Source organism: Manis pentadactyla, chromosome 12 (assembly GCF_030020395.1).
Source record: "Manis pentadactyla isolate mManPen7 chromosome 12, mManPen7.hap1, whole genome shotgun sequence".
NCBI classification, from domain to species: Eukaryota; Metazoa; Chordata; class Mammalia; order Pholidota; family Manidae; genus Manis; species Manis pentadactyla.
In genome coordinates this window covers 13,709,371-13,731,470 of record NC_080030.1, presented here as the reverse complement: position 1 = coordinate 13,731,470, position 22,100 = coordinate 13,709,371, and the positions used below count along the sequence as shown (strand labels likewise).

The 22,100-nt window shown below is 51.9% G+C and overlaps 1 protein-coding gene across 2 annotated transcripts; it reads left to right on the top strand.

Annotated features, from left to right (window-relative positions):
- The first annotated feature begins 4 nt into the window (after nt 1–4).
- On the top strand, nt 5–7,747 carry LOC130679873 (uncharacterized). 2 transcript variants are annotated; one of them, XM_057489424.1, is made up of 5 exons: nt 5–223; nt 2,180–2,700; nt 6,151–6,272; nt 6,381–6,485; nt 6,856–7,747. In XM_057489424.1, exons 2-4 carry the CDS (start codon nt 2,407–2,409, stop codon nt 6,433–6,435), a joined length of 471 nt encoding a protein of 156 aa, XP_057345407.1. In that variant the 5' UTR covers nt 5–223; nt 2,180–2,406; the 3' UTR covers nt 6,436–6,485; nt 6,856–7,747. The 2 variants fall into 2 exon arrangements, with proteins under 2 accessions (XP_057345407.1, XP_057345406.1); XM_057489423.1 differs by lacking the exon at nt 5–223 and having other exon boundaries at nt 2,000–2,700.
- The last annotated feature ends 14,353 nt before the right edge of the window (nt 7,748–22,100 follow it).

Below are 22,100 nucleotides of genomic sequence, written 5' to 3'. Positions count from 1 at the left end.
CCCACTGACTATATCCCTGTTTCCCCCCTTAGCCTGAACCTGAGCCATCTGTCCATGGGACTGAGGTCCGCAAGTGCAGGGATCCCTGGATAGGTGTGAGGAGGAAGTGGAGAAAGCGAAAGGCACGAGTGGAACCAGCTCCAAACACCAGCCGGAGCGCTCCCGAGGCCACACTCCCACCCGATGATGCTGACCAGCTGACCACGGGCCAGCGGCTCCCCCGGTGAGCACCCAACCCCTCCTTGGCCAGTCGGGCCTCTGCCCACAGCCCGCGGTGTGTCTTGCATGTCCCCACGTGTCTGAGCCTCAGCGTGCTCCTCTGACAGGCAGGGAGGCTGGCGATCAGCCTGTTAGGGTGCCCATGGGGAACATGGGAGGAGCCTTAGAGGGGTTCCCCTGGTGCCCGGCATGGTAAAGGACTGCCGGCCAAGCTGGGCCACTTCGGGGCTTACTTCTCTGTACCCGATGAAAGCCTTTGGCCTCACCCGTCAGTGGCCTGGAGCCTGGCTCATTTGGAAAAGCACATGGGAAGCAGCCTTTGGAACGGAGGCTCGCGATTCCCTGTGTTTGGGCCGGGTCCTTGTCCTCACTGTGGCCACATGAGGGACCTCTGGGGGCAGGAGAGGGGTACCTGGAGAAGTTCTGGTAGGACTTCCTTAAGCAACAATAGGTACGCAGTGCCCACTTTGTGCAGACCCTTTGGGGACACTTAGCACAACTGAGTGAAGGAAGCAGACACAATACTGGGACCCCATCCCGGGTGGACTCGGGCAGTCACTTCAGGCATCATCCGCAGGTCACGGCCAGGGAGTGTCACGACTGATGCCGTCACGGCCTCCTCAAGCAACAGGGGGCATGACGAGGGGCCAGAGGGGGAATTGAAAATGTGAGCGTTCACTGGGTCCAGAGGAGGTGCTGCCCATCTCACAGAATGGGGGGAGGAGGAGTTTGGGGCTTGGGGTTGGGGGAGCACAGCAGAGCCCAGCAGGTCACTCATCTTTGGGTTCCCATGGGTGGGCTGACGACTGGGGACTTCCTATTCGGGAGGATGGGAGAGGATGGGGTCCCAGGACAGACACGCAGGGTCAGGAAGGGGGAGGGGCAGGTGCCTGGACAGGCAGGGGAGTGCACAGCGGCCAGGCCCACACAAGGGTGGACCCGGAGGGCAGTGTGGCTGGAAAGACCAGGCTTCTCACTCTGCCACCCCCAGGCCTTACCCCAGCCGCAGGATGGGACGGGCTAGGCGCCTTGCCTGGGAGCCTGAGAGCGTGCCCAGCGACCTCCACGGCAGCCAGCCTTCATCCACCCTGGTGGGCCAAGTCCTCCACCACTTGGTCCAGGAGGAGCACCTGGGGCCCACGGTGGCGGTGCTGGAAGGTGAGGGGCTGCAGCCAGGGGACCGTCTAGGGTGGGCTTCCCGGACTGGGGTTCCCTTCAAGGCACTGAGGGCTCTTCTGTCATTGTAAGGCGCGGGGAATCAGGCCCACGGTGACCCTTTCTCTGTGTCCCGCTCCAGACCCACGGCAGAGGCAGCTGGCTCCAGAGACACGGGGAGGGCCGGCTTCACGGCTAGAGCCCATCCAGGAGCTCCCTGAGACCCCTGTGCTGGCAAGACGGCTGGTGTCACCTGCTTCAGCTCCTGCAGAGCTGGAGGATGTCCCAGCAGTGGCCTCAGCCTCAGAGCCAGGCCCCGAGCGGGAGCCCCATGAGCCCACAGCAGAGCCCAACAGGTCACTCAGCTTTGGATTCCCATGGGGGGGCTGACGACTGGGGACTTCCTATTCGGGAGGATGGGAGAGGATGGGGTCCCAGGACAGACACGCAGGGTCAGGAAGGGGGAGGGGCAGGTGCCGGGACAGGCAGGGGAGTGCACAGCGGCCAGGCCCACACAAGGGTGGACCCGGAGGGCAGTGCGGCTGGAAAGACCAGGCTTCTCACTCTGCCACCCCCAGGCCTTACCCCAGCCGCAGGATGGGACGGGCTAGGCACGTTACCTGGCAGGACGAGCAACTGGGGCCCACGCTTTCAGAGCTGGAAGGTGAGGGGCTGCGGCCAGGGGACTGTCTAGGGTGGGCTTCCCAGACTGGGGTTCCCTTCAAGGCACTGAGGGCTCTTCTGTCATTGTAAGTCATGCGAAATCAGCCCCGGGGTGACCCTTTCTCTGTGTCCTGCGCTCCAGACCCACGGCAGACGCAGCTGGCTCCAGAGACAAAGGGAAGGCTGGCTTCGTGGCTACAGCGAGTCCAGGCGCTCTTTCAGACCCCTGTGCGGGAGCTACGGCCATTGTCATCTGCCTCAGCCCCTGCAGAGCCGGAGGACATCCCAGCAGAGGCCTCAGCTCTGAGGCAAGGACCCAAGCTGGAGCCCCAGGAGCCCTCAGGCCTGGTGCGCAGAGCAACTGCCGTGATGGTACCAGGCCTTACAGAGCCAGAGCCATGTCCAGACCCCATGAGCCCCTGGGACATCCCAGGAGTGGTTTCAGCCCCGGTGCCAGGCCCCGAGCTGGAGCCCCATGAGCCCTTGGTCCCGGGTCCCGTGGCACCTGCAGGAATGGCACCGGGACTGGCAGAGCCAGAGGCGGACCCGGAGCCCACCCGCGCCTGTGTCGCCATCACCCGGCACGTGTGGAGGAAGGAGGAGTGGACCATTCTGGCATTTCCCCATGGCCTGGTGGCCGAGCAGCTGACCCTGATCTGTGCGGTGAGCTGAGCGGGCTCTCAGGGTCGGGGGTGGGCCTTCCCTGTGTCACGGGCTGCCCCAGACCTGCCGTCCCTGACGTGGACTCCTGTGATCTGGGCCCATGTCCCAGCTTCCCCCCAGACTCACCATGTGCCCTGAAAGACTCTCCTCGCCCCCAAGCCCTCACTGACCACACGGGGACAATAGGGCCGGCCCTTAGGGATCCTTGCAGACCAATGATTTGGAGCGGAGGGAAGGTGGGCAGGGCCTGGCCGGGCTGGGAGGGGCAGGGCAGGGGAGGGGTGCTCAGGGAGGTGCTGCCAGGGCCTTAGGTCCTCGGGCCATTGGCCTGGCAGGCTTCCACAGCCTCCACACTTCAGAGGCCCCTGCCATGGACTGACTGTGGGAGACACTGACACCAACAAAGGCTCTGGGTGGAGTTGTTTTGGGGGAAACTGCACCTGAGTGGGTAGTGGGGTCCACGGGGTGGCAGATGCCCCAGTTTGGGCAGGCGTGAGCTGCCTTTTGTTGCAGGGAGGAGGTGAGTGAGGGTGCCTGTGAGCAAAGCCCCTCTGTTCCCCACCACTGGGTGCCTCAGTGGACAGGGTCTGAAGTCCGGATGGCCACGAGGCTCACAGCACGTCCTCAGCTGCCTGGGCTCCAGCTCTGACCGGTGACCCTGCCTGGGAACAGGGGCACCAGGGGCACAGCTGGATGACCCTCCCTTGTGATCCCCAGGGGCTGTACGACAGGATGGACTTTGCGGAATTTAACAGTTACTTACGGAACCAGCCACAGATGGGAGACATTGAGCGCCTGGCTCTCACCACGTATAGGACGTATAGGGTCCTCAGGGAATTTGATGCCTTGGTTAAGTTGGTCACCACCACCTGCCTCGGGACCCCGAGCATGATGGCCTCGGACAGGGCCGAAGTGGTTAGGTTCTGGATCTGGGTGGCCATGGTATGTCATGGGATGCCCCCGGGGTCCCCTCCTTGGCCAGCTCTCAGAATGGGTGCCTGTGGTCTGCCCTGCACAGTCCCTGGGCCCCTCCTGCCAGGGGTGTGCAGACCTGCACTCACAGGTCCCAAGGGGGGGACAGCCATCCCTGGCCCCTTCCTTGGGTTGAGCTACAGTCCTCCACCCAGGAGGGCTGCTCAGCAGGTAGTAGGTGTGCTGGGCTCCCTGGATGTCTGTCTCCTTAAGGACAGGAGTTCATGGGGGGACAGAGTAGAGAAGCAGGCCACGCTCTCAGCTCTGTCTTCCGTCCCAGGGGAGTCTGAACCTCAGGAACTACACTGCCCTCCATGCCATTGTCTTGGCCCTGCAGAGCCCTGCTATTCATCGTCTGGAAAGCACCTGGGGACATGTTTCCTGGTGGGTACTCCTGTCCCTGGAACCAGGGCACCTGAGTGGACAGGGACACACCGACATCTGGCAGTGTTCCCTCAGTTGGCTGGGACTTCCTGGGAGGTGGCGGAGCTTAAGGACAGGGATGGCAGGCTCTTGGGACCCCCTGTGGGTTAGGCCACGGGTACCCCTGCAGTAATCAGTTTCCTGCAATGTCAAGTGTGGGTTGAAGCCCACTGGAGATCTTGAGCTTGTGCTCTGCAGCAGGAGGTCTCTGCCCCAAGGACAGCGACCTCGCCCAAAGCAGATTCGCCCCTGGGGAGAACTGGGAATGGAGGCCCTGGGTGGAAACATGAAGCCCCCTCCACAGGCCATGGATTCCCCAGGGCTCAGGGCCGTGGTGGAAAGCCTCCTGCAGGCTAGTGGACCTTCTAGGATCTCCAGGAAATGGGGTCGGTCCCGAGGCTCTCCACCTGCTGGCCATGTATCTACCTCCTCCTCTCCTCTCCCCTTAGTGTCTGCCTGATGGTATATGAAGACCTGAAAACACAGGACAACTGGGTTCACAGGAAGCGGCTGTTCAAGGTAAATGGAGGTCTGGAAGGGAGGGGTCCTCGGGGCAAGTCCCCTTCCGTGCTGTGGCACAGCTTTGGGAAGGACTCCAGGTGTGCGGGGTGAGAGGGGGGAGCTGATGGAGGTAGGGTTCCCCAGGCCCCCAAGGGCCTCATCTGTCTCCCTCCCTGGCTCCACTTTACTGGGGGCCTGGCATCCATCAACCATGGACTGGTTGTGGGAGGCCACGTGGGAGGGGAGCATGAGCACCTGAGTGTCCTGGACCTTGCAGGAGCTGGAGTCCATATTGAGGGCAAGGCAGCGGGGCCGCATGGGACCCGAGGAGAGGAGGACAAAGGTGAGAGAGGCGTGGCCAGGTTCGGGGCTGTGGGGGCAACCCTGCACCTGCTCCTGGTGCCACCAGCCCTGAGCTGCCAGCACTGGGGTGACCAGGAGGAGGGCGAGAGCAGCTGGGTACAGGGGGAAGTTGGAGGACAGGAGCAGGGACCACAGGGCCTGGGATTGGCCAAAAGCCAGCCCTGGGAGGGCCCAGGAGGGGAGAGCTGGGCGAAGGGAGGTGGGGAGGCAGCACAGGGTGGTCCAAGGTAGCTGGGGGCTGCGGATGTGGGGTTCAGGGGAGGCTCTGTGGGCGCCCCTGAGGCAGGCAGGGACTCATCACCTCCCCAACCCGGTGCACAGGACGTGGTCCCCTACCTTGGACTGATCCTGGACGATTCCATAGACAAACACCTGGAATATGAGGATGTGAGTGAGCCCAGAGGGGCACAGGGGGGTAGGATGGTGAGCTTTAGAGAGGAGAGAGCCCCAAGTGAGCCCAGACCTCTCAGCACCGGGCCTCCCACACTCCTGAGTCCCCCCTCCACCCCAAGAGCAGGGCTTCTTGGAGAGGACTGCCAGAAGGACCGGCTTAAGCCCCGGTCCTGGCCCCAGGGCAGGTGGGGCTGAGGGCTCCAGGGGGCAGCATCTGGGCAGGACTGGCCTCCTCCTCAGGCCCTGCCCAGGGGGAGGGATGCTGCTCCTTCAGGGCAGGAAGCACATCAGGGGGCTGGCAGTGTCTTCCCACCGGAGGCCTCAGCTCCCCAGTGCAGTCCCTGCTTCTCGGTAGCCCCGAGCCTGGGCCAGGTCTGGGTGCTGTTTCTGGGCAGGACAGCCTTGGAGGCCCTGGTGGGCCTCCAACTTGAGAAAGGGTGAGGATGTTCCGGCCTTGTTCTGGGCTCAGGGGGCTGTTTCTGATGCACTTTGGTTTCCTTCCTGCCATCAAGACCCCCTGGGCAGGACCCTGTCCAGCCCATCCTCTGGGCCTAATGTGTCTTGAGAAAGTTAAGACACCCAGATCTCATGACACTCAAGGCTTTGTCAGGTGGGGGATGGGGTGTGGCATCAAGGCCAACTTCCTGGAGGAGGAGCTGGAGACCCAACTGTCAGAACAGGCAGGGCTGGATGGCATTGGAGGGAAGGCGGGTTCCCATGAGCAAAGATCCGGGACCATCATAGTGCCCCACTCCTCACACACCTCCTTCTCTGTACCCTGTTCTTTCTTTGCCCCAGTTCCCTGTCATCCAAAGTGAGATCACCATGCAGAGGAAGCTGGCCAAGGTGTATGACCTGGAGCCTGATGAGCGCTTCCGGTGCTTTGCCCAGGCCGTGGAGCCCCTGGATGAGGAGGAGAGGTGAGGCCGGCCAGAGTCAGGTGTGGGCTGCAGCTGCCGGGAGGCTCTGGGAGAAGGGCCCCCTGACATGTGGCTCCAGGGGTTCACAGGTGTCCCTCTGTCCTGCAGCTACAGCCTGTCCTGCCAGCTGGAGCCCCCAGGCCAGGGGGCCGGCAGAAAGTGACTATTCTTCAGGCCCCACAAGATGTAAATTTACCAGCCGGCCAGGGCCAGGTGAGTTTCTGGGCTGGGGCGATCGGCAGGGGGTGGTGGGCTGCTCCTCAGCCTCAGGGAAGCTTCAGGCCATGTGGGGTGTGGGGGCGTCCTAAAGACAGGTGGGGCTGGGGTCCCAGCTCCACGGCCGACCAGGCCTGTCAGACTGAAGGGTGTTTCCCCTCCCCCTCCGGGACCCAGCCTCCTCCTCTGTAAGTAGGTGACGCTCAGGAGCCTTCCCGTGACAGGGACCCCCCGGGTGCTGGTGATGGACAGGACCCTCCGCACAGGGCCCGGAGCCCAGAGGGCAGTGGGGACGGGGTGGAAGCAGGATAATGGGGGGAACCCGGGATAACCTGCCTCTTCTGATCACCCGTGTGTGGCCCTGTAGCTGCTGTCATCGGGCCCGCGGCCCTGCTGGTGTCCTGGCTGCATGTGGAGGAGAGCTGCTTCCCCTTCGGGCAGGCGGCCCCTGGCGCCCCAGGACCCCAGTCTGCTTGCTGCTCCTCCTCCTCCCGCTGCTCATCCTGAGCCTCTGCTGGGGCAGCTGCTCTGGCACCTCCTCCGTCGGCCGACTTCGGCATCTCCCCACGCTGCCGCTGCCTCCTCAAGGGCCTGTACGTAGCCCCTGCCAACCTGGCCGCCTTCGTGCTGTGTCCTACCCTCTGCTCGTGGCCCGCTGGACAAAGGCGAGCCACCCCACCGTGTGGAGGGTTTTCCCCTTAGAGTAGGTGGTCTCCCGCCGTGACGCCAAACAGCTGCCTGGGTGCCATCAGCCACCGAGTCATAGCCACAATGGTCCAGAAAGAGCTGGGGCCCGTCCTCACCATGGCCAGCCTTTCCCAGGATGGACACAGAGACGGCGCAGTGCTGCATGGGACCACCGCCCCCTGGGTGCCCAGCGGAGGCATCCGAGGCTGCAAGGGTGGCCGGCTGACGCAGGGTCCTGGGACATGCTCCCAGCGGAGCCCCTGTGCAACTCCCTCCCCTCATCCCTGAGAAATAGCCTCCCCAGGCACAGTGTGGTCTGGGTGTTGTGTCTGAGGTTAATGGTTCCTGGGGGTTGGGGTCATCCCTGTGCAGAATGTAATAAATGATGAACGGATCGCCACCACACTGCTCTTTCTTCTCAAAGCTCTGCCCCTCCTGCAGACATCGTGTGCCCCAGCCCACCGCACCCCCAGCCCTCAAACTCTATGACGCAGGGGGGCCCTGACCTCCACCAGGTTTCCCTCTATCCTCTGTTCTCCCCCCATAAGGTGCTCAGGAAGAACGGGGCGCACTAAGCCCCAGGCTGGTACACCTTGACAGCACTGGGGAGGGCTGTTCAAACAGAAAGTGAACCTTATTTCCTGTCACCTATAGATTATGATCAGACACAGAAACTTGCTGATTAGAAGCCCCAGGGTGTCTCTTCAGGTCTTGAACACCACTGCAGACGTACCCAAGTAGATCCCACGGCTGCAGGGCACCAGTCTAGCACTGTCCCATTTAATGAGACACAGCTGCTCCACACATTCCAGAAAATTCCTTTTCAAAAAACGCTGAACTTGGTCTCTCAAAGCACCTCCAAGAGGTGCACTCCTTACATTGGGGGGCTTTCTGTGAGCCCAATTTCTCCACACTTCACACCTCAGAGCACCCCCCAAAGCTCCCAGGTCCCCAGTCCTCCCCCATGGTGCCCCTCAGCCATCCATCCCCAGGCCAGGCTGCTGAGCGGCCTGACGTCTGTGACAAAAGGCTCGGGAGGCTGAGCAGAGGCAATTGGCTCTGGTCTCCCCATAACACTCCCCAAGGGCTCTCGGGATGTGTTCACCCTCCCAGGAGAGGAGGCCTGGCCTGGAGGGGAGTTCCACGATCAGCACAAACACCTCCTTGGGGGGGCTCCAGGCTGGAGACAAGTCTTCAGGTCTTATGCTGCAGGTGGAGCCCCAGACTGGGAATAGGGAAGCAAGGAATTCATGCTGTGTGGCAGGTCAAGTACAAGCCTCTAGAAGTCTCTCTAAAGTATATATTCCAGGAGAGATTACAAACTGATGTCGCCACCAAGGATTTGAAAGATGTAGGGGTTGTGATTTCCACATACCCTTATTCAAGTCACTCGTTTGGCCCACTGAGAAAACAGATGGATCTTGGAGATGACAGAGCATGATTGTGGATTCCATCCTACACTAGATCCAGATGCAAAAGCACTTGCCTGCGCTGTGTGACCGGGAGCCCAACGAGCACTTCATGTTGTTTTTCCAGGCTGTGGAGCCCCTGGATGAGGAGGAGAGGTGAGGCCCAGCAGGTGTGCTGTGTGGGCACCAGCAACTGGTGAAGCAGCTTGGATTTGAACCCCTGGTGGTCTGTCTCTAGGACAAGCACATTTCATTCCCAGAAAGTATATTGGGGTAAGGGGGAGACCTCCCTGAATGGCCACAGCGGCTGTATTAGCTTTTCTCTCTTTCTTTTTTGTTTTGGATCTGAAATCATACCTTTTATTTACTCAGAGAGTGAGTGGTGTTGGTTCCCTATGTCTCAGTTCTCCATAGGGTAATGCAGTGAGAGGCAAAAATACCCTATGTGCACACTGGGGTTTGCACCACAAGGAAGGAATTCTGAAATCATGAAACTTGGAGCTTACATTGATAGCTGGCACTTTGGTCCATTTGCATTTCTGGAGATGGAAATAGACATGTTTGCTCTGGAATGTAAACAGATCCTCACTCTGGAAGAGAAGGAAAGGTCTCCTCTATTGCTTAAATAACCTGGAGTGTAAACATTAGGCTCTGGGGAGAGAGGAAACTTTCTGTCTGGTGGGCTCTGTCTTTTGGATCCTTATGCAGTCATGTTTAACCCAGATACCAAAGCTGTTTGCTCAGAAAGTCCTGACCATACAGAAATGTAAGAATATTCATGAGGCATTGTTTCCTGACAAGTATATGTTCTGCAGTGAGCATCTATGAGATGGGAAATGTGATTCTGCGGTTATGTCACTAGTCTCATTTCTTCATGCTTTGTGCGGCTCCAGCTGAGGGTGATTTTGGTGTTTAAAGATGAGCAAACCAGCTGCTTTCTCAGGTACTTAACTGAGGAAACAGTGCTCTACTGCGGTTACGTAAGGAAAGACTGCGAGGTTTATTAAGATGCATGTAGGTCTCTTTTTCCTAAGAAATTTGAAGTGTAATTTTGTCAATTAAAACCACAATGAGATAGCACTTCACACCAGTTAGGATGGCCAACACCCAAAAGATAAACAACAACAAATGTTGGTGACGATGTGGAGAAAGGGGAACCCTCCTACACTGCTGGTGGGAATGTAAATTAGTTCAACCACTATGGAAAGCAATATGGAGGTTCCTCAAAAAACTAAAAATAGAAATTTGACCATTTGACCCAGGAACTGCACTCCTAGGAATTTACCGTAAGAATGCAGCAGCCCAGTTTGAAAAAGATATGCACCCCTATGTTTATCGCAGCACTATTTACAATAGCCAAGAAATGGAAGCAACCTAAGTGTCCATCAGTAGATGAATGGATAAAGAAGAGGTGGTACATATACACAATGGAATATTATGCAGCCATAAGAAGAAAAGAAATCCTACCATTTGCAACAACATGGATGGAGCTCGATGGTATTATACTCAGTGAAATAAGCCAGGCAGAGAAAGACATGTATCAAATGATTTCACTCATCTGTGGAGTATTAAGAACAAAGCAAAAACTGAAGGACCAAAACAGCAGCAGAGTCACAGAACCCAAGAATGAACTAGCAGTTACGAAAGGGAAAGGGACTGCGGAGGGTGGGGGAAAGGGATGGGATAAGGGGGAGAAAGGGGCATTATGATTAGCACACACAATGTAGTGGGGGGTGGGGGGGACAAGGGAAGGGCAGCATAACACAGAGAAGACAAGTAGTGATTCTATGGCATCTTATACACTGATGGACAGTGACTGTAATGGGATATGTGGGGGGACTTAATAAAAGGGGGTCTAGTAAGCATAATGTTGCTCAAGTAATTGTACATTAACGATACCAAAATAAAAAAACAAATAAACTTAAAAAAAATAAAGACATTCTAATAAAATAATTATTCTTACCACTTTCCCAAATCCTGATTAATACCTTAAAACACTTTCAATTCTCCTACCCTTCCTGACTTTTATTACTGTTATCATGCACTTTAATTCTACATGGTCTGATCTCCGTGAGAGCTCACTCTAGAACTCACAGACTAACATTCACCTCTCTTCATAAATTGCCTTGTCCTTTCCTCTTCGTTTCTCCCTGCATTGCCGGTTTTCAACTTGGGGTTACTTTCCTTTGGACTTTAGAACTCACTCTAGTAGTTCTTCTAATTCAAGGCTGCGAACTATGAAGTGTCTCACTTTTAACTTTTTCTTAAAACACCTTTGTGGTTAATATTGCTGATGGGTGTAGAATTGTGGTTTGACATGAAAATTTCTTGGGGCATTTTAAAAATGGTGCTCTGTTGATGTATCTACCTTATGCATATATGTTTAGACATCACCTGTCAGCCTTTTTCTTGCTTATTTGGCCTCTGATTTCCCTGAAGTCTGTTACGTTAATTCTGGTTTTTCTATCATACTGTAACCCCTTATGGTTTATACAGTGTAGATATTGTGCTTAGGGAATCTTAACTGCATGTGTGGATTGCTGTCCTTTATCAGCGGGGAGCATGCTGTGTATTTTCACCTGTGGTATCAATTCCTTACCCCGCATTCCCTCTGCTCCTCTTTCAGTCACATCCCACTTCTCCTTCCACTCTGTCCTGACATCTCCAGTATTGTTCACACAGCGCTTTTGTTGAGATATTGGTTCTTCAACTGTCTTGCCATTCAGGAATCCAGCCTTTGCTGGAATCAATCACTTCTTAAATTAACTTCTTAATTTAAGTTCTAACATAAACACAAAATACACCATTAATTTGGAACACAGCAGAGCTCTTTCACAATGAGGAGAAAAACATTTCCTTCCTCATACAGAGAAACACAGAGAGGAGAAAATGACAACCTGGATCACACTAAGATATATTATGAGCTGGTTTTTATCAAAGTTCACCAGTGAGATAGAGCAGTGGAAAGCCTGAGTGGGAGAGACTCAAATTACCTGCATCTGCTAAAGGACATCAAGCCAAATTAGGTAAATAATTTCATCCAATAAAACAAAGTACTGAAAGCCCACTAGAAAAATATCGTCAAAGCTAGAATAGACATTAGATAAAAGAGGATAAGCAAATAAGTGAAGTGTTTTTAAAAAGCTTTCTACCCTGTTTAATTTTAAGGGAAATGCTAATAAAAGTTGCAATGAGCTGTTGTAAGACAGAAACCAGGTTAGATGAATGAAAAAATACCAGGAATACCACATGCTCCCCAGGTTCTGGAACAATCAGATCATTCATGTAGGCCTAGTGAGAAGTTAAATTGGTAGAACCTCTTTGGAAAACAGCCGGCATCTACTAAGGCTGTGTACACGCCTACAGTGGTCCCTGCACACAAACATCCCCAATATTGCGCACCTGTTTGGTCCCAACAACGAGAGTCAAAATCACTGTTCTAGAAACTAACCAAATGCTCATGAATACGGAATGGATATACACAGTGCTCTCTGCAGCCCCTGGGACCCCACACAGCAATCAGAATTTACAAATAATTACTGACAGAGGAAGAATCTCCCACATCAATTGTTGAGACACAGACAGATGCAGACACAGCCCAAGGATGTACAAGGATTCCGATTTTTCTATATCCCTGCCAACACTTCTTTTTATAATAGCCATTCTACATGAGGAGTGATTATATTTTGGTTTTGATTTAGTTCTCTGATTATTAGTAATGTTGAACGTCTCTTCATGTGAATCCCATTTCTCTGTTTTTAAAGAAGTATCTATTCAAGTTCTTGGCTCATGTTCCAATTCTTTTCCTGCCTGAGTTGTACAAATTACTTACATATTTTTGGATATTAAACCCTTACCAGATACACGATTTTCAAGTATTTTCCCCAATCTGTAGGTTGCTTTTCCATTTGATTATTTCTTTTGCAGTACAGAGCTTTTTAGTTTTATGCAGCCCCTCGTTTGTTTTTGTTTGTTACCTGTGCTTTGGAGCATCTGACCTAAAGTGATGAGCAGATTCAATACTGTCCCACAAATACCACAATGATTACTTTTCAAAAATACTTTTTTAAAAACTAAGATTCAGTTGGAACCACAAAAGACCCAGAAGAGCTAAACAATCTAGAGAAAGAAGAAAATGGGAGGAACCACACTTCAGGACTGCAAACTATATTACAAGTTACAGTAATTAAAACAGTAAGGTCCTGGCATAATGATGCACATGTAACTCAACAGAATAGACGAGAGAGACCAGAAATAAACACGTACAATCAACTATTAAGGAACCAAGTGTAAACAGGAATGGGGAAAGGACAGAATCTTTGACAAATTATGCTGGTAAAACTGGATAAAGCCGTTAAAGAGCTCTCCTGCTAGCTTATGCTCTCTCCTCGCCCTCTCCCCTCCACCATCCACCCACTCTCTCTCTCACACACACACACACAATCATTAAATACCAGTGATCCTTTGCCATAACCTGGATGTATTAAATCTTGTATTTGCAGATACCCTGAAGTTTTAAGTGGAGTGTTTCCAGCAAGGCAAGTAGAGGGCCAAAGAAGATGGGATATGGAAACCTCAAGCTGGTCAGTGAAACTGGAAGCTGGGTCACCTCAGGGCTGTGCAGTCCTGGTAGGTGAGGTTAAGAGAGCCGTGCCTGGGTCCTGGCCAGGGCTGGGGACAGACATCCCTGTCCCTGTATCCAAGAGCCACAGCCCAACCCAGCTGTGATCAGAAGGGCAGCCACACAGGCCCCCCAGAAGCCAGGCAGGAGAGAGGGAACAGCCTAGACTTAAGTCCACCTATCCCACCGAGCATGGGGGGAGCCGTAAGGCAAGCAGTGACTACACAGCAGTGGGGGTGGGCCAAGTCCCCAACCAATTCAGGGAGAGGGAGAAGTGGGTTTGCTTTGTCACGCTCTATGGTTTACATGCACGTTATTTAGTAAACCAGGAAGAGAATTACAATAGCATTTTCTTTCTTTCTTTTAAAGCCCCTGAAAACATCTTGTCAGAGAGGCCACATGATGGGACCCGGAGGTGTGCTGGCAGCCCCAGGTGCAGGGGAAGCTGCTCACTGCCCGAGCCCCCTCCGCAGCCGTCACACGGGACTCCTCCAGGCTCTGGCCCTGCCCCTGCCGTTCCTTTTCAATCCGACCCACCTTCAGGCCTCAGAGGACGAGCCAGCCCCTCCCTGGACCAGTCCTGTCCTCAGCTACCCAGCCCCACAGCAGTGCCAGCTCCTCGCCTGCCTTTCAGCTCAGGTGAAGGACGGAGCTAAACACCATCTGCGCTGGTGTTGCAGTGGTGAGGAGGATCCCAGGGAGCAAGAATTCAGGGTAGACGGCAGCACGTGAGGAAGAGAGCAGAGTAACACGAGAGCATTTTCGTGCAGCGCGCTCCTTGGTCTCAAACACGGATTCCTCACAGCAAAGCGATCATGCCTGTCGCAGCCCTTACATGTGGCACAGCATTCATACAACAGATAGAACAATAGTACCAGTGCAAACAGGCCTGACATTTCGAGACGCCAGTGTGGGGTGGGGGCAGATTTACACTGATAACTCACTTGACCTATAAACTCATTACAAGCATTTTATATTGGTTCAGTTTGTCAACGTTATCTTATGACCAGACTTTCTCCCAGAGTGATGTACCTCCGTTTGGCAGGTTGCCATTCAACCTTGCCAGGCTGCAAACACAGTGGTGATCTTAGGAAACACAGAGCTTCACCCTTCGGGGCATCTGGTGTGCTTTGGCTGACAGGTACTATTTTCTTGGTCTGAGGCTCTATCTACTGAGGTATTAATAAAATGCTGGATTTCTCTCCAGGCATAACCCACTTATCCATCCCTGTACCCTAAGCTCTAATTTCCTCCTCTCTTCATTTGCCATTTATCTTTACCCAGATTTTTCTGCCTGTGGAGTGGACATCAGGTCTGGCTACTGCGCTGGTCCAGATGGCTGGCAGCAATACCAGTCTCACAAGTGCCTCCCCTCAGCCCCCTCCCACCCAAGGAAGGTAGGGTTACCAAGGAGCAGAGCCTGGGGGCTTTCCCGGCCACAGCTCTGCTATCAGTTCTGACCTGGCTACCTGGGGTCAAGGCACCATTCACCTCAGCAGGCGCTTAGGAATTATGGCATAAAGATTTAAGGGTGTGGTTACATCTTCTTGCTTAATTAGTAAAGTTCACTGCTCTGGCACCCTCAGAAGCAGCTGTGTTCCTGGAACCATTGAATGGGTTAGGAAAAAACAAAGTTGTGGTGGTGTGAGTAAGAACAGAACAGTGCACTAGCAACTGCTCCCAGACCCCCTTCCCCAGACCCCTGGAGAAGCAGAGGAACCTACCCTCCCTTAGCCGCCTCACGTTGAGTGTGAGCACCCGCTCTTGAAGGCATGTAAGCCAGCCCCTCATGCCTTTATCTCCCATTTTACACAGCCAATGTTCCCACAGCCTGTTCCAATTTTCTACTAAACCATTGCTCTGAGAGTGACATGCAACACTGTACATCCGTCTGATGGGATGTTTCTCGGCCCACCGTGGAACAGCATGGTCGGTAAAGCGTGTCCCCTGGTCGGAGATGTAACTTGGCTGTCCAAACTGGTATAGAATCTTCAGTTCCAAACCTTAAACGGTGTCTTCAGCATTTCACCTACCACTGGGTATGCAAAGCATAGTCCCGAATAAGTGTCTACTCTGCTAACGACCCACTTACAGCCTCCGAGCGGTAGCAGCGTTGATCCAATCTCACCCACTGGCCAGCTATGTGCAGGGCGTGCCCACTGGGGAGCTTTCCCCATAGCCAAATGCAGTCTCTATCTCTTTAGCTGACAGTCGGAACAGGTCTTGCTGGCATTCCGTGCCTCACAGGGTGCAAGAGGAATACGCGTAGACTCAGCCTGTGCGCGCGCTGCTGCCACTCTTTGTATGGACCGCGGCGACTGCCTCCAAGGGCCGCACCAGCAGGCCCACCTGGTGGCTACAGTCACCTCCCACTCCTAGAAAGGCTTCTTCTGATGCAAACCAACATGGCCTGCTTTAATGTGCCCCTCAAATTCCCAGGGCAATATTCATATGGCCGTCGCCAACACAGGCATTGCTTTCATAGTCCAGTTTCCCATTTCCCGTCTACCTGGCCACACAGCCAGGCCAGTGGCCACAGCCCCGGGTCATAGGAACCCCAGCACGAGGGGCTTTCCTCACTGCTCCATTCTCCCGTCACTGCCCAGAAAAGGGCATGGAATTCAGCCCACTGAGATCACTTTTTTCTCTTTCCTCCCAGCCAGTCTTGCCATCCCCTGGTCTTACGGCAGCAGCTCTCCAACCAGGATACTGTCCATGCCTCCTGGAACTGCCATCTGTAACCAAGCAGCTCTGTCATTCAGCTGAGAGCTGCTCCTAGGGCACCATCCATGCAGTTCCCCGGGGGCTCCAGCGTCGGTCCCAGAGGAGATGAGGCTGCCTGCTCATGGATCCGTGGGGGCCTCCTTGCATCCCCCCGGCAGCCTGCCCCTGCAGGAACCATATCCGTTTGATTATGGGACTCCTCTGGGCTCTGCCTTCCCTATTAGGGTGTTTCTCTGACATCACCCAACACGTATGGGTATCTCAGGTTTCAAAATTGTTTTATTTACTTCGGTCACTTAAGCAGTCTTGATTAATTCCCAACAGCATGTTCATAATTGTCTCCCAAGTGGTGTGTACTAGGCAGCACCATGTGGGAATTTTCTGGTCCAGAATCCCAAGGGTCACAGCTGGGAGGTGCTCGTTTTCTTTTTACTGCCACAAGCTGCAGTCTGCATGGGTGTGGGGGGCAGACACTACCAAAATCCTGTCTCAGTGGGGGTCACAAGGGCCCGATGGTGTCAAGCACACAGCTGCCATGTATAGTTCTGACGTGGCCCGCTTCTGTTCAGGACCCCACTCAGATGCAGCTTTCTTTCATGGAGTCTTACACACAGGAGCTAGAAATAGTCCCCACTGTGGAATATGAGTCCTCCAAAATCCAAATAAACCAAGAAAGTGCTGTGCTTCTTGTTTGGACCTGGTGGGGGAGTGACAGCAGTTTATTGATAGTCACACTTCTGGAATATCCTGGGTGGCTCCTGCCCATGTTCTTCCTACGAATTTCACTGAGCAGGACCTTGGACCTTCGCTGGATTTATTAACCAGCCCTGGTTGGGCACGTATGTCCTTGTTGCATTCAAATGAGTCCTAGCCACTCCTCCGTTTCTGGTATTACCATAATGTCACCAACATCATGTATTATTACACTCGAGCGTTGCGCCAAGTCCAAATCCCTCCTGACTGCGTAGTGACAATCAGCCGGGGAGTTCAGATCCCCGCCTAGCACAGCAGAGGCAAACTGGGATCCTTCCCACCTGAAGGCAAACCGGGCTTGGCTCTTTTCAGGAACTGAGATGGAGAAGAAAGTATTTGCAAGGTCCATCCAGGGGTACCAGCCTCCTCCAACCTGCTGTACTTTCTGTACGGCTGAGACCATGCCTGGAACTGCTGGGACCTTGGGCGGCACGCACTTCATCTAAGCTTGAATAGTCTCTATGTGCCGTCCACCTCTGCACAGGCCACACAGGACTACTGCACAGCAGATCTGCGGACAGCAGCGCTCCAGCTTCCAGCATGGCACTCCTAAGAATGGTGATATGTTTGTCAAGTTCCAGCCATTCCAATTTAGCATGTCCGACTAAACAGGCCTGAGGGTGGGCTTACATGCCTTCTGTGTTACTGTATTAGGCAGGGGAAGCCAACCCCAGTCAGACACAGTATCCACCCCAATAATCCTTTCAGGTAAAGGGGACGCAACCACCTCAAGCAAAACGTGCTCAAACACTCAATTTTCATCCAAACTTCCACCTCAATACCATCAGCCACTGCATCTCCATATCCTCCCACTCTAACCTTAGCCCCTGCTAAGACTTCACCAACAGGTTTTGGTATCATAGTGCATTGGGCTCCTGTACCAAGGAGCCCCAGGGCCATTTTCCTCCTCCCCCTGGCCATTTTTCCCACATACATGCGAACGGTCTCAGGTCCCAGGCTGGGGTGCGGCCAGAAGACCCTGGCACTTTTGTCTATCTTTAGATTGATTAACCTGCCTGACCACCACTCCCAGGGATTCCCGGTCAGTTTTCTTATTGTAATCATGGCCTTCAGGCTTTTTAAATTCCTCCGAACTGGGGTACACAGAGTGGAGTTTTTGGGGGGCTGTAATGTTGCAGCAACAACAGGGGTTCCCACCGGCTCACCCAATTTCTGGTAGTGCTGCATGAATACCTTTTTTCAACCCCAGCAGTGTCTGCTTGATTCACACAATTTTTCAAAGACCATCTGAAAACTCCCACTCACTTGACCCGAGTCCCTTCACTCTCCCCTTTGTCTCTCCCCATCTTCCTAGTTATGCTCTTGTTCCTGGTATCGTAAGACCCACGAGGGGAAGCTGAGGTAAGAAATCTGAGCAGCCTCCTCAAACTGCTCGATTTTGTAGCCGTCAGGTTACACGGGCTGCCATGTACTGGGGCCCTTAGCCTCAGCGCTCACCATGACCTGTGTACCAGGACCATTCAGTGGGCGCCTACCTCGGTCACTGCAAAGCCAGTCCCACATAGGAAGCATTAGCAGCTCTTCCATCTGGGGTGCTCCATCTGCACTTAGAGGGGCGGCTGGGCAGTCCCCCTTCTCAGGACATACAGACCTCACAGTGGCTTTTACACAGTCCGCCAGGCAGGCTGTTCCCTCGGGAATAACCTCCCGTGTGTCTGGATCACTCCCAGCCCCCTGTGACTGCCCAAGAGGGAGAGAGGGTCCCGCATCAGCCCAAACACGCCCTGCCACTCGGAGGCATTCAAAACCAGACACGGCCCCCAGGCTGGGGCCCTCACGATGCCCTTTACCAAAGGTTCTTCAGGAGGCTGGGGACACCGGTCCGCACAGGGAGCCAGTTCCCTTACACTATGTTCCCTGCTTTCACACATTTCCTGGCTTTTGCCTCCTCCTACATTATTTTCTTGGCGACTAGAGGTCTTAGAGGTACTTTGTGTTGCTTGACACCATTTTCCCTTTCTAGGCGGCTTTGAGGCTCATGGCCGAGGCTCAGGTTGACCCAAATCCCAGCTTGGTTCTGCATCAAGCCCTGACCCAGCACTTTCTTACATTTTCATTTTGACTATTACAGATAACAACCAGGGAAAGGATTATTTAGCCTGCTTCTTACTCATCTGCACTTCCTTACATAGGCACCAAGCCAACTCCTTAGGAGGTGGATCCACTGCTATTTCTAAATTCTACTGCTAACTTTTTCCTTTAGTAGCCAATTTTAGGACACTGCTCCTTCATACCAAGGGTGAGTGGGCAGCCGTCCAGGCATCAAAGGTTCCTCATTCTCTGCCCTTCCATTCTTTCTCTTCAAAAACCACATATTTCAGAGCACGTGGGCAATTCTAGCAAATTCCAGCACCGTGACATCAAATGTGTTTTCTCACATCATAATACAACTCCTTTTGAGTTTGCGGACATGATTCCAACACTGCACGCGCATGTGCGTGCATGTGTGTATGTGTATGTGAGATCTCACAGACACCAGGCAATTCTTAAACACTGGCAGGGTGTCTGAGAACTCAACTGAGTTCTAATGGCATCTGCCTGGAGATGGCACCAGATTCCCCAGGTGAAGGGCTCCATCCTACAAGACTCCCCACCTGCCCCTCCAGATGCCTGTCACAGGCCCCAGTCAGTGACCTGTGCTTCTACAGAACTGGCTACAGATTGCAGGTTCCGATGTCCTCCCACTTAGATTTGATTAATTTGCTAGAGGGGTCACAGAACTCAGAAAAACACATTTAGCAGTTTAAAAACGGGTGCCCTAAAGAATGCAATTTAACAGCCAAATGAAGACACACGTAGGGCAAGCTCCCAAATAAAGGAGGTTCTATCCTTGCGGAGTTTGGGGCCTGGGGACTAGCTCTGTTACACACGGAATCCTTTTGGTTCCCCAAGCGAGGAAGCTCTCTCCGACAGAGAAGCAGGATCCCGAGAGAGAGATACCCATCTCATTGATGTTGCTGAGGGCTTCACTCTATAGTCATGACTGACTCTACCATTGGCTGATTCAACCTCCAGCCCTCACCATCAGGTGGGGTCTAAAAGTCTCTCATTAACATGACAAGACACCGACTTCACCTTTAAGGCTCTGCAGTGTTTTCAGGAAGTGTGGAAGAAGAAGAAATATACCTGGCAATTATATATTTGGGTTACTGAATGACCAAGTATGTAAGTTGTATAATTGATTATATCACAATATTCAAAACAATGTTCATTACTTGTGTTACGCTCACTGCTGTGCCAGGCCAGGGGAGTACAATCATGCAAGACCAGTCTTCTGCATGGAAGGAAGACCAAAGTCAACAAAGTGAGAAAAAAGATAAACAAGACAAGATCCAGTTGTAACCAGTTACATTAAGTCACTAAACAGGGCACTGAGATAGCAGTTCATGACGGGAAGGAGGACCAGGCCAAAGGAAGTCATTTCCAGGAGGTCACATATAGGCTGAGACCAGAAAGGGGAATTTCAACAATACAATAAAACGGTCATGCATCATGATCAAGTGGGATTTACTCTGGGGATGCAAGGATAGTTTAATATCCACAATTAATCAATTTGACACATTACAGCAACAAAATGAAGGATAAAAATATGATCATCTCAACACATGCAGAAAAACTTTTGACAAAATTCAATATATATTTATGATAAAAATTTGAAACAAAGTGGGTATAAAGAGAACATACCTAAACATAAAAACAGACATATATGACAAACCCACAGCTATCATACTCGACAGTGCAAAGTTGAAAGCTTTTCTCTGAGAACAGGAACAAGTCAAGGATACCCTCTCTTGCCATTTTTGTTCAACATTATACTCAAAGTCCTAGCCATAGCAATTGGCCAAGAAAAATAAAAGATGTTCAAATTGAAAAGGAAATAGTAAAACTGTTACTATCTGCAGATGGCTTCATGCTATATGTAGGAAACTCGAAAGCATTCACCAAAAATGTATTAGAAGTAGTAAATGAATTCAATAAAGGTGCAGGATACAAAATCAATATTGAAAAGTCTGTTGTGTTTCTATACACTAAGAATGATTGCAAAATAAAAGAAATTACAAAATCATTCCTACTTACAAATGCAGCAGAAAGAATAAAATACCTAGGAATCAATTTAACCACAGAAGTAAAATAACCATATGCTCAAAACCACAAAATACTGATGAAATAAGCTGAACTATACAAATAAGTGGAAAGATAAACCCCACTCATGGACTGGAAGAATTAGTATTGTGATAATATTCATACTATGGAAAGCAAACTACAGATTCAATGCAATCTCTGTCAAAGTACTCATAGCACAAGAAGATATTACAATGCTATGAGCTACATTACCTATGCTATATTTCCATCCCTGTGACTAAATTATTTTATAATTTGAAGAATGTACCAAGGTATCCCCTTCACCAATAAAAAGAGAATATAAAGAAGGTTAGAATCCTGAAAAAAAATACCTATCATATTCTTCACAGAGCCAGAATAATCCCAAAATGTCTGTGGAACCACAAAAGACCCCAAACAGCCAAACCAATACTGAGAAACAACAAAGCTGGAAGTATGATGCTCCCCAATTTCTAACTATACTACAAAGCTGTAGTAATCAAAACATTATGGTATTGGCACAAAAACAGATCCTTATATCAATGGAACAAACTAAAGAGCCCAGAATTAAATCCACACTTACATGGTCAGTTAGTTTATGACAAAGGAGGTAAGAATATATAATGGGAAAAAATCTCTTCAATAAATGGTGTGGGTTATACTGGACAGCTACATAAAAGGAGGACCACTTTCGTAAAACATATCCAAAAAGAAACTCAAAATGAATGAAAGACTTAAATGTAAGACCTGATACCACAAAACTCCCGGAAGAAAATATGAGCAGCAAGCTCTTTGACTCTGCTCTTAGCAACAGTTTTTTTCTCTCTCTCTCCTGAGTCGATGACAATAAAAGCTAAAATAAACAAATGGGACTACATCCAACTAAAACGCTCTGTACTGCGAAGGACACCATCAAACATACAGAAGAGTAATGTACTCAATGGTAGAAGCTGTTTGCACATGACATATTCAATTTGGGGTTAACATATAAAACATACAAAGTACTCCTACAACTACTACTGAAAACATAATCCAATTTAAAAAATGGGCAGAGGACCTAGACAGGCATTTCTCGAAGGAAGACATGTAGATGGCCAACTGACACATGGAAAGAGTCCCAGTATCACTAACTGTCTGGGAAACGCAAATCAAAACTACAATGAGATCTCAATTCAAATCTTTTAGAATGGAAGTTCGAATTGGAGACAAAAAGTAACTAGAAAAAGATGTGCAGAAAAAGGAACCCTTGATTGCTGGGAATGGGAATTGGTGTATCCAACGTGAAGAACAGTGTGG